The sequence below is a fragment of the Sabethes cyaneus genome, chromosome 3, assembly GCF_943734655.1.
Source record: "Sabethes cyaneus chromosome 3, idSabCyanKW18_F2, whole genome shotgun sequence".
In the NCBI taxonomy this organism is placed as follows: Eukaryota; Metazoa; Arthropoda; class Insecta; order Diptera; family Culicidae; genus Sabethes; species Sabethes cyaneus.
The window spans coordinates 9,776,768-9,789,854 of NC_071355.1; the positions used below are offsets into that span (position 1 = coordinate 9,776,768).

The following is a 13,087-nucleotide window of genomic DNA, read 5'->3' on the forward strand; positions in this document are numbered from 1 at the left end:
GGAACCACGCAAGAGCGAGTATTTCATCTTTTTAATGTTGACAACGGCCATCGCCGGATAGCCGAATCCACCGATGTCTAGCGTAGCTTCCACTTCCGGTTGGGCACCACCCTCGCTCCACAGCCATCCCCACTGTTTATTCTTGTATTTGTCTCCCATTTTCGCCAGAATGGCGAGATATTTGTTACGGCAGGCTGCATCGCAGTCCAAAATGTGAGGCAAAACCGAAATCACACAGAGCGGTTTATCCTGGCAAGTTTCCTTGGAAACTTTCTCCGAAGTTAATTGCACAACCTCCGGTGCTGGAATGTTTTCACTGTACTTCTCCAAAGCCCAGTTAACGATGTCAGAAGCTGTTCTACCACCATCGTACTCCTTCGCCGAATCGCGGTCCTTCGTTCCACCCGGGAAATATTTAATCGTTGGGTACCCTTGAACGCCATACTGTTGAGCCTTAATCGTGTGAACGGTGGCATCCAAAGCACCGAGCTTCACCTTGCCTTTCAGTTCGGTAGCAGCTTTGGCCCACTGTGGTGCCAGATTTTTACAATGTCCGCACCAAGGTGCAAAGAATTCCACCAGCCAGACGTCGTCACTGTTCAGCACCAGCTTGTCGAAGTTGGCATCGGTTAGCTCAACCACATCGTTCGAATCCGATCCACTTCCGCTATCAGAAGATCCCCCGGATCCACCACCTCCTCCAAGCACAGTTTTAATTTTTTTCTTCGCTTCTGCCAGCGCCGACTCGGCAATATCCTTTGCCGTTCGCTGTCCAGTATAATCAACCGGCGACCGCTTGTTGGCTCCGAAGATTTTTATAGTCGGATAACCTCGAACACCATGCTGCCCGCACAGACCCTGTTCCTCCTCGCAATTGATACCGCCTACCTTGATCACGCCTTTCAACGCCGTTGCCGCCTTCTTATACTCCGGCACCAGATTGCGACAGTGGCCACAGAACGGAGCGTAAAATTCGACAACCCAAATTTCGTCACTCTTCACCACCAGCCGGTCGAAGTTGCTTTCGGTCAGCGCAATAACGTCGTCACCCGAGGAGTATAACGCCGAACCGGAATCGATCAAACTGGTCGCTAGTATAGCGACGGAAATCCACACCGCTGACGTGCCCATTTTTTCTTTTTCTTTCTTCCCACCTATACGGATTCTAATCAGTCTTTTGCTTTGTGCTGTTCGTATGGCTCTCGTAATGGAAGTGCTTGTTTTACTTTACTCCACTCGCCGGTTCACCCGGTTATCACACTGTTGAAGAACACGTAAAATTCAATGCTAACTAAAGTTCCAGGAATTGCGTTTGAAAGTTTTCTGTTTACTTACCGTCGAGACAGATATTCGCTGACTGAGGTTTTCTTATTACTGGACGAGACAATATTAAATGCAATCTGCTCAGTTTCGTCAGCAAGCAAGTACCTTACTACTTCCTACACAACACTGATCTGGCCAAACGGGATTGGCTCTCCTTTTCGTTTGCTTTTTTCATTCAATATGGCTGCTAGCTGTCAGATCAGTGAACTCAATGAATACCGACGGACGTCAGATGAATCCGTCGTTTATTTTTATGACTTTTATGTATGTTCAATTTCGTGCTTTTAAAATCTAAACACTACTTTTTAACATTTCACATCTCCAAACTCCAATCAAGTGAATTTTGAATGTACTTGTGCTTAAAACAAAAAGAAATCTGAATTAAATATCGAATTGAGTTATTTCTAAATTTCTATTTTTGTTGCACAATAAATTGCAATTATAATGCGCTCCAGAACATTTGAACTGTTCCCGCATCAGGTGCACGGTGCACCTACTTTGCCGACGCTATTCATCTCGTTTGAACAGTTTGAATTTCAATAATTTAATTATTCCGAATAGAAACAGTATAGAATTTCCCAAGTGGAATTTCAAAAAAAAAAAAAATCAGAGGGGTTGTGCACAAGACACGACCGCATAGCTGACGTAGGACCACGTAAGTCTCTTTGTAGCGATAATAGGATGTATCCATGTATATAATAATACGATTCTTCATGTATACAAGCTACGTTCGTAACGTTCATCAAAGTAGAAACATTGTATACATTCAATCCTCAACCGATTTTGGAGTTATATCCATGAATTGATTGAATCTATTTTATTAAAACGAAACCAAGTTATTAACTAAACCAAACAGTAAATAAATTTTTATGATCTGTTTCTACGTTGAATAGTGCTTTTCCTCTGGTAATCGGTAGACGGTACGCGCAAGTTTTCAAAAAGTTGAAAATTTTGCGCAACTTTTCTGCGGTTTACAAAAGAACACTGATAAAGCATTTACAACCTGCAGACGTTTTGGAAGTCGCAGAAAATGTCGTCTGTGACCAGAAAACTTATTACCGTCATTGGTTGGTCGTCCGCAATGGCGAAAAATTCAACTTTTCCCTCGTTGACTGAGTTAATTATGGTATTAACTGGGCAAGAAAATATAATAAACTCTTCAATCGTTCCGCTAACCAGGCACGGCTTGTTGCAACGGACCAACCGGAAAGCCTCTGCAGCTATGCGATCAACGAAACCGTTCGTGTGTGGTCCTGAATCACGATAAAATACCACTCCAAGTGGCCAGCTGCAAGTGACGTGGGATGCTTCTGGTCGTCGGTTCTGGTGCAAGTGACGATAATTCTGATCGGTTCGTTGTCGCGAGCAGCATATTTCCTTCCAATTCCAGTACTCCTGTAGCCAGATATTCCATCACGGCAGCGAAACGAGTGCTCCAGCTCCAACACCTCGCTTGGTGAATTTGCATGTCTTCGTTGCCTTATCCGTGGGAAGCAGCAACAGCTGAAGCTCAACAATTTGCGATCGGATTCTATAGAGCATAAATTAAATACAAACATAAGGAAGCTTAACCCATAGCTTATATCGTATATATTTCTGTCATCCGTGCTAGGGAAGCACTGACGAGGGAAGGCAAAAATATGAAAATTCAAATTTTCAAAATCAATTCAAAAACAAAAATTTTTCAAATTCAATTTCAAAAACAAAATTAATAGTTTTCTATATTTTCAATCGATTTTCCGATCAATTGGTGTAAATATCTTGGAAATCTATTGAAAATTGACTGAATTATAAGCCGAAGCGTGAAAACGCGTTTCTACTTTGATGACGTCATTTCCAACAACCAATCACGAAGCGAGAATTCTGGTAAAATATAGGTTCATTATTTTCAATTTTTCAATAGTTCAACATCAAGGATGCACACTTTTCTTTATTTGGGTCAATTCTTAGAAGATTTTCCAATCGATTGGTGTGAGAATATTGAAAATGTATCGGAAAACCGCTGAGCTATTAGCGCTCAAAACCTTTCATTTTTCGTGACGCTCGCATTTTTCGATTTTTTGGAATGACACCCTATCTCAAAACTTGCGGTAAGACGTAGTCCTACGTCAAAAAAAGTAAAATTGGATACTTATTTTGCATGCCTGATTTATCACAGATTATTCTTTAGTCTACTTCGTACAAAAGTTGGCGATTTTTTTTGTTTATTGAGTCTCTGAAACTTTGTTTTGAAATTTTATGCCAATTCGTGGCAAAATCGACACTGACATTAAGCTTCTAGATTGGGTTGATCAGACGTCCCAGATTTTGATAGCTGGTCCCGGATTCCCGGATCAGCATAGAACCGGGCAGGCTCTGTTTTGAACAGTTGTCTCCATTCAGTTCGATTTTCGCCGCGTTTTCGTCCGACATCCTTACGACGTGTATCGGTCTATTCGGACCGTAAGCAGCGTCACATCTTGAAGTCCATAAAAAAAACTACCGCTCTAATAAAAATGTTGTACATTATCAGCTTCGTTCGGCTGCGCATGCTTCTTAAAGGGACAACAACGACTAAAATTTTTAAAGAATTCCGTCAAAGTTGTTCTACACCGCACTGGAATGCTTATGTGTATCGTTTTTCGGCCATTTAGTATCAAAATAAGCAGACTGTAGAATCAAAATCTGAAATAAAAAAATAAACATTTTTCTAAAACTTATAGTCGTTTATGGTCCCTTAATCGTAGCAAAAAAGGTCGGATTTCCCGCTTGCATGCGCCGCTAGATTCCCTTTTTTGTTTATCTATTGTGGTATGCTCCATCCTCAATTTATGTGCACTATTTGACATACCTGTCAGTACTCAGTATGCACAGTTATCCCAATTAGGCACAGCACTTCTTATGAACTTAATTACCTTATTGGGACTTTCAGTCCCAAGTGTCCTGTAAGCAATTTTGATATTATGCTTAGTTTGTTTTTTATTTAAACTAAGCAGGTTTTTCTTACCACTAATCATAATAAACTTTTTTGATTGCCGTAGTCCAGGTGCGGCAAACCAACATTCCTTAATAGTTTTGATTTCCCACTCTTTTAACTCCATTTTCAGATCACTTGATGAGACCCCGCAAAAAGATTCTTACCAATAAAGTTAATGGACGACACTTTTCTTGCTAATGTATCAGCTTTCTCGTCAGCCTTCTACCCTGGAGAGTCCTAGAACCCAGTATCCTAAGCCACGAATTCATCTATCACTCCTAATTCGTCAACGTCAACTGTTATCGTCTATGGGAGGCGCGCGTTTGTCTCCTTTGAGCCTCTTCCTTCCATGTATTTGGTCTTCGGCGCATTTAAGTTTTAGCCCAATCCTGCTAGACTCGGTCCTGGGCCTCTTGTCGCCAATTCGTTGAGCGACTCGACACACGCAGGTCGGCTTCAACCTAGTTAAACCATCTGGTACATTGGGCTTCTTTATTCCTGGTGCCGGTGGGGTTCTTGGAGAGAATGAATTTCACTGCACAGTTGCCCAACATCCTCGCGACGTGACCGGCACTACGTAGTCTCCCAACTTTCGTCAGGTGTACGTTGGGAATCTCTCCAAGTAGTGCCTACAACTCGTGGTTTATACGCCTACGTCTCTCTCTGCTATCCGTTTATATTCCGCCAAAAATAGTCCGCAAAGCCTTTCGTTCAAATACGGCAAGTGCACGTACCTATGTCTCCTGTAAGCAAAGTTACTGTCTTAAGTCCGTAGAGGACTACCGGCCTGATTGGCGTTTTGTACATCGTCAGCTTTGTGCGGCAGTGTATGCTCCTTGATCAAAGCGTTTTGCGGAGAGAAAAACCTGCTCGATTTGCAGCTTGAATGCGTCGTTGGATCTCCTTACTCGTATTATTATCAGCGCTAACCAGAGACCCCAAATATACGTATTCCTCAACCACTTCCAGGTTATCACCGTCAATAGCCACTGTCCGTGGGAGGCAAACGATGCTTTCTGTGGAGCCTTTTCCTACCATATATTTGGTTCTCGACGCATTGATTTGTAACCCTACCCTCCTAGCTTCCGTTTTTAGTCTGGAGTAGATTGCCTTCGCCGTCCCAAGGTTTCCTGTGCAATGATATCGAGGTCGTCTGCGAAGGCTAAGAGTTGGCTACTCTTATTGAAGATCGTTCCTCTCGTTTCGATGCCCGCTCGCCGGATCACACCTTCAATAGCGATTTTGAATGACTTACAGGACAGTCCATCCCCTTGCCGTAACCCTCTGCGCGATTCGAAAGGACTTGAGAGTGTCCCCGAAACGCGCACGTAACACATCACTCGTTGCAGAGTAGCTTTGATCAGCCGCGTCAGTTTGTCCGGAAAACCGTACTCGTGCATTATCTACCATAGCTGTTCGCGTTCAACGGTATCGTATGCTGCTCTGAAATCCACGAAATATGATGCGTGGGCACGTTGTACTCTCGACATTTCTGAAGGATTTGTCGGAGAGTAAAAATTTGATCCGTAGTAGCACGGACCCCCATAAAGCCCGCCTGATACTGCCCTACGAAATCTCTTGCTATTGAGGATAGACGACGCAACAAAATCTGGGAGAGCACCTTGTAGGCGGCGTTGACCAACGTAATGCCGCGGTAGTTACAGCAGTCTAGCCGGTCGCCCTTTTTGTAGATGGGACAGACTACGCCTTCCATCCACTCCTCCGGTAGTTTTTCTTCTTCCCGACTCCTTGAAATCAGCCAGTGAGGTGCCGTTGCTAGCAGTTCTCGGCCATTTTTGTAGAGTCCTTTCCGGCGGCTCTATTATTCTTTAGCAGACCGATTTCTCGCCGGATCTCTTCGAGATCGGGAGCCGGTACGCTGTTGTCGTTTGTAGGTACTCCGAGGTTAACTTCCATTGCGTCGCCTGCTGCTATATCGCCGTTGAGGTGCTCATCGAAGAACTGCTTCCACCTGTCGACCACCTCGCGCTCGTTTGTGATTAGATCCCCTCCCTCGTCCCTACACATGTCAGGTTTTGGTGTGTGGGCCTTGCGAGTTTGGTTCACATAGGGCTTTTCACACTAACACTAATGTGACGTCTGGGGGGCACACATTGCATTAGGCCAGCTCAAGTTAAAATGTAAACATTGAATAAAAAAGTGTTTAGCTGCATTTCTCACTGCTTTTTACCATTTTTTATGTACGAAAAGTGAGTAAAAGAATATTGTTTATGTTTAATTGGTTAAATCTTTAAGCCAGAATATAAAAAATGGCATTTTACTTTGTAAAACTTGAGCGAGATTTAGACGCGGTGTTCGTGGGGATCATCGACCAATTTTTATAATATTTCTTATAATATTTAGAATCTAACATACTCTAACTACTGAAAAGCTGCAGTGAAAAAGTTATTGCTGCAACATGTAAACTTGCTGCTTCCAATCTGAATATTGTCAAGGCAATTGCAATATGAAGTTTGAACCAAGGTTTGAACTATTTTGATAATATATAGACCTCTTATTAAATCTTAAATCTTTGAAAACGTCTAGTCTACAAGAGTAGTTAAACATTACCTAACTTTTCTGCTGACATTAACTATATTTAAATATAGTACTTTAGAAAAATGCCATTAAATTTGCCGCCTTCAATCTTGAATAGTAATTATTAAATTGTTTATACCTTCAACATCTTGCAAGCTTAAGGACTTATGTATATGATATGATTTCATGCATAAAAATTGGTTAGATACTTAACGATATCAAATTAGATAACGTTTTTCGGTAAAGTATAGGTTCAAAAATACTTTTGGTACAGTTGACAGGAAGCAAGTCCTTTCCAAAACTTTTCTAAAGCAATCCAAAACATTGTATATCATTCAAACTTATCGCTATGCTGTTTCTGAGTATTTTAAACAAAATACTTATTTAAAAAAAATTAAAATAAATCTTATTCAACACCTTTCCCATTCATTTTGGCCTGGCTGTCAGGCCATGTGTGCCCCCCAGATCACTAATACATTTACACATAGGCAAAAGCCCTATTCTCGTAATAGTAATAGTAAAAATAGTATGTAAAAACAAGGTCAAATTTCGTTAACATGGAAGGCTAGCGGTAAGTACGAGTGACAAAAGGGAGCAGACTACTGTGATAGCGGCTAGTAAAAGCTTTTCGGTGCAGGATGCAATGAATCGATGCCGATAACCTACATGCCTGTTGCCATCAGAGGTGTGAAATTGGCGGACTACACATTCACGGATGGCGACAACTCTGAAGTAGCCTTCATATCGAAAATGACAGCTACTAATAGTTAAATTATGGCATATAGACTGTGTTTAAATTCTCTCTGATTAGTTCAGTTGTTTTAAGATTAATCAATCAGTAAGTAGGTACCAGAACCAAAAGTACTTGCTTTGGCTTTGATGTTATTTGTAACCAATGGCCGTTTTAAGGGCCACCAACAAATTAAATGAAGGTTAAATAAAATTTTTGGTAATCTGCACTTCGCATTTTCAATTGCAAATTGCCTTTCTTGTAAAAATGTTTACTTTATCGTACCTAAAACGCTAAATGTATACTACTTTTGTGGCGTTCTTTTCAAACTACTGTGTAAAGTGTCGTTAATAAAAAACAACAACGGCAACTTCAAACTACCCAAGTAACAATTTGGGTTTTATTACACTCTTATTATGGCATTTCAGACCAAATTTGGCCTTGAAGACCATCATAAGAGTACAATAAAACTTACATTGTTACTTGGGTACTAAGTTACAACACTGTGAAATTCCCTAAAACAATTTTTGCTGTTACTGATACATTAAAGTGATATTTTTAGCTGAAAGAAAGTTCAATTTTTTCTTCAATTATTACTTGATGTTGGAGGCCACCAAGGCTGATTGATGGATGATATTCACATTTATCTTGAAACATTTACTAGGAGCTCGAATGACATGATAATTCTGTGCCTTCCGGGACGGCATTTTGGCTAATTCACTCACAAACAAGAAACGAACGAGCGGTTTCCATAGCGCATGTGCTTACTGTTTTGACGAGCCAAGCTGGAGGCGGTAGATTCTTATGAACATACACATGCCAGAAATGCAGTCTGCATTAGTTCTTGCTCTTATGATCTGACATAGAGGAATACTTCATCGAGTAAAACATGTATTCAATACAATACAATATAATGTTAACATAGACCTACGTCACCCTTTCGTACAACCCTTAGGGCTGTATACCTTGTAGTTTTTCCTCTCTATCGCTTCTTGGCATTCCCCGTCAAACCAATCATTTCGTGCACTCGGGGTTTCCACACCTAGCACCGCGGTTGCGGCCTCGTTGACGGCCGAGCGTATCCTAGGGGGCATGCATAAAGTACGTTACGCTTATAGGGGGGAGGGGGGGTTGACCTAATCGTGACGATTTGTGACGTAGGGGAGAGTATCAAGTTATGTGACGTGACATGAAAAAAAATCAAATGGAAAATTTATTAGGGAAATTAAAATTTAGCCTACATTTTAAGATACAACTATTAAAGGCTTCTATAAAATTAACGTACTGATGAAATTTAAAACAAATACCTAGTTAAATTTTTTGAATGAAAACTTTTTTTAACATATATGTGTGAACAGGACTCATTTATTCTATGTAGTATGAACTCTCCATTAAGGCTTTACAGAATATGTACCGTCCTGCCTAAAAGATTTTTGCAACCGCAAATAGCAGTCGTACAAACTCCTGAAGGGCTACGGGATGCTACCAGAGAAGGACCCATGGCAATGTTTTCCCTTGATATTCGTGCTGAACTCAATCGATAAACAAAAACTCATACCGAAGTTCCACGGCTGCTTTTAAGGTTTTTCGGCATAATTTATACTGCCCCTTCACTCAAAAGCTCTCTGAAGGATAGAGTTTTTGCCACTTGCGGATTAAATTTCGCATCTAAGGTAGTGTTGAATGATTGCACGATTGAATAAATACACAAAATGACAAAATCCGTTAGAAAAGTTCTTCCAAAGCGTGTTGCTGCAAGACGCCAGCAGGAAGTCCTGGTTCTTTCAACTAGATTAGACGAATTTGAGTGGATCGATGTAAAGGGCGTGGATATGCGCGAAACATTAATCGACGACACATCAGCGACTTTTGAAGCGTATCCCATCACAGCAATTGGAGATCATCTTCAAAATCCGTGAATCGATGACTTATAAGATCGAAAATTTTCCTTATTTTATTTGCTGAAATTTATTTGATAGCTTTAAATCCCTCCCATGGGTAGGTGGTTTGACGCGTACTTCGGCCAAACGACCTAAAAATTCTTAGTTCCGCATGTAGAATGTTTATAGTTTAAGTTGGGTATATGTGTAGTATGTAGTATTGCATAATTTAGCTTTATGTGTAGCATGTGTCTCGTAAAGCGGAATGGAGCGAAATCGAACGGATTTGATTTTAAATTCAATCCGTTTGGGCCGAAGCACCGGGAGGGCTTAATCGGTTCCCTAGATGAATTGCTGGTATGCACAGAAATTTCTCTAGAAAACTGAAACCAAATCCTACCCACCATTCATGAGATTTTGACTTACTCATGAAAATTAAAATGTATCGCTAGTTAGAACGAACGAGTGTTCAAAAATGATGTGATGTCTTTATTTGCGTAATCGAGACATTTTCTATGAGATTGCCATAGAATTTGTGGCTGTTATGCGATTATGGACAGCACAGCACTGAAAAATATACACACACGTACATGTATACATGTGTATGCATGTATGAGTGTGCATGGGTGTATAGGTACGAATGAATATATGTTTGAGTGTTCTATGATGAGTCGGAAATTCTTATACCTATGCTGCCAAATTACAATTATTAATGGGCAGGAAGTTATAGTCAGTAGCTGTGTTTCCTGTATCAGTTTCCTATGCTATTACTATTATTACTAATATTGCTATCGTTGCTGTTACTGTCACCTCTATTGTATTGTTTTGGATGTAATTATAATTTTTTTTTTTTTTTTTCTTATTTCCCTCCTTTATTAGAATGATTTGCATGTCTTGTGACTAACCGCGTTAACGGTATTCAACTAACAACATAAAATGATCATGTATGACGCTGTTTGTCTCCCAAGGGCCTTCCTAATGCTGATGAGCTTCTGTCGGAGAGTCCATCAAGTCGAACGGTGGCAACTCACCGGCGGCCTGCTCCTCTCCATTCTTGCGGCTGTCGTCGCGGTCGGACTTAGTGGATCTCTCGAAAAGCCTTATAGCCTCGATATATATTTTGTTCTGTCCATTGCCCAATGCTGGCAGACGTCAACTGAAATTCCATTTCTAACTAAATCTTTTTAGAGTTAAAACTTCTTCAAACAAAAACAGGTATTCGATTCTCTGGCTGATTCAAGCGATAACGAAGGGCTGTCCTCAATCATTTCCACTTCCTAAAATGGGGTCATAGTACATAATATATGGCCGTGGTATGAGGATTTATTTTTCGATTCAATACCATCCTCACAGAATTATCAACGTCGTTAACATCTTATTAAGTCTTGCTTTAGTGACAGCTTGCACTTAAGACCTAACACGGCATATATACATATCTCCAAGTGAAGTTCTTTTTGATCCACCTCATCCCTTCTTAGTTACAGAATCATTTCAATTGACCACGGTCTGAAGAGCATACCGACAAATCGGTTGACTACCGCTACAAATATGCAATTAATGCCACCGGGAATAATACGAGCGAGTACCAGTCCCCATTATATCGCATCTGCTCTATTTTTCGGAAGTTCAAGTAGTTTTTCGATAGTTCTGAGCGATAATATTGCTCTTGAATAATATTCCGCACAAAATATTCGAAAATTTACGCCAACAGCTACAATACTGCAAAGATGGTAGATAAAGAAGCGGCTGTGGCTTTTAATGACCATAGGTTGTTGAATCGTGATGACATGGGTATTTGGGAGATGAGTAGCGTCCATCCTAGCGAGTAGTTAGTCGGTAGTAGCATAGGTGATGGACAGACATAGAATTCTCGTGATATTACTAACTTGAAAATTGCAATCAACATGTTGACTAAAAAATTCCTCTTTTCTTTTCTTTTCTGCCTGATCTCTATCGCTTCTTCTCACGGCAACAATAATGTTGCCGTGAGGGGAGGCAAGAGACCAGCCACAGATGACCACACTGGTGACAACGATAAAGAGGACGGCCGGCGTGGAGCCTGCTTCAGGTTTAATAGGATTGACTACGAACAAGATGAGGAAACAAACAAAGGAAGGAGAAAACAAGATAAGTACAAGCCATCTTATGCTATATTGACCAAGCACACAATTATATCAAGCCAAGTTCTGTCACTCTTCTTCCGCCCATTAATCCATAATCACCAATACATTATGGAGCTAGCGTAATCCGCACGGATTCTTTTAACATTATCACAACCACCTTATCTCAGCCCTGGACAGACTTGGCTCTAACTGCCCCACCTTGTGCTGCAAACAGAAACAGAAACAGAAACAGAAATTTATTTGATAGCTTTAAATAAAAAGTTTGGAATGAATATTTAATTTTTGTTGTGAAGGAGGGGGGAGGGGGGTTGCCGTGACGTGAGATACTTTTCCAGGGTGGTCACGAATGTGTGACGAAATGTGACAAGGGGGGGAGAGGGGATTGATTTTTGTCAAAATTTGCGTGACGTACTAAATGGATGTCGCCCTACTCCATCCGTTTTCGAGGTTCGAAGCATCTAGCTCCACATCAGAGGAAGGCAGAGCTTCATCCAGCACGCGCGCGTAGTTTTCGGCAGTTCGCGGGTTGTCTAGTTGCCGAATGTTTAACCGAGGAGGGCGACTTTGTCGTGAGGTATAAACCGTCGATAGTTTTGAGCGCACATGTACTGCTACTAGGTAGTGGTCCGAGTCAATATCCGCACTCCGTAGGGAGCGTACGTTGGTGATGTTCGAGAAAAACCGGTCCCTCGATGAGAATATGGCCGATTTGGGTCGAGGTTCATTGGTGTCAGGACGACAATGCCTTGCGTGAGTTATTTTAATTTATGAATGACGGAAATTAAAACGATTAGTCGACCTTTTTTTTCTTCGTCGCACGAAAAAACGTAGGAAATTTGGCTGGTAGGACTTCTTTAAAGATAAAAAGCATTAAAATAGAACTCAGCTCACTTTGATTGATCGCGTATGATAGACAAATAATACGCTAAAAAAATAAAACAATTAACTTTGACGGCAGATTTATTTTAGCTAGTTAAGTCGTAAAATTTGGGGGTGCCCATCTTGCCCCTGGAAATGAAACACATTTCAACCCGGTAAAACGAATATTTTAAAATGACAATTGCAGAAGCACACTTGTTGGATCGTAAAACAAAAAATAATTTTGTTACATTGTACTAGTATTTGCCTTGAGCTACACCTACAGTTAATCTATTCGTATTCGTTTTATCTTTTCCAGAGCAAATTCAGCATCAAGAATGCCGTTGGGCTTTCGATTAAATTTGTAGACCACAACCTGCGTGAGATCGGTGCAGAGACCAACGGCGTACTAGGTTTTGCCCATTTTCTATTCTTTGTGTGCTTTCTTTCGAGTGAAGGATGCAAATTTCTCTTACTACCGGATTGGCCATCGGTAAGTTTTTCTTTGGAAGTCAGAGACAGAGCCAAAAATTTACACATCATACTTTTCATAGGAACTTGATGAATCGAGCGAAAAAAGTTTGCTTGAAGTGCTTGGATTGTTCTCTAGAAATATGCAGATTTTCGTAACGAGAAAACATAATCAGTGAGTAATTTTATTTTTTATTTATATCGCTAT

The 13,087-nt window shown here is 40.8% G+C and overlaps 1 protein-coding gene across 1 annotated transcript in view; it reads right to left on the reverse strand.

The window, feature by feature from the left end:
• LOC128741511 (protein disulfide-isomerase A6 homolog) overlaps window positions 1–1,465 on the reverse strand; it is a 1,772-nt gene extending 307 nt beyond the window's left edge. Inside the window, exons 1-2 of the mRNA XM_053837382.1 lie at window positions 1,336–1,465; window positions 1–1,260 (exon numbers count right to left, since the gene is read on the reverse strand). The exon at window positions 1–1,260 is cut by the window's left edge and continues 307 nt beyond it. Of these exons, the coding sequence (XP_053693357.1) occupies window positions 1–1,131 (1,131 nt within the window). The 5' untranslated portion in view covers window positions 1,132–1,260; window positions 1,336–1,465. The remainder of the gene's footprint in view (window positions 1,261–1,335) is intronic.
• Window positions 1,466–13,087: the final 11,622 nt, after the last annotated feature.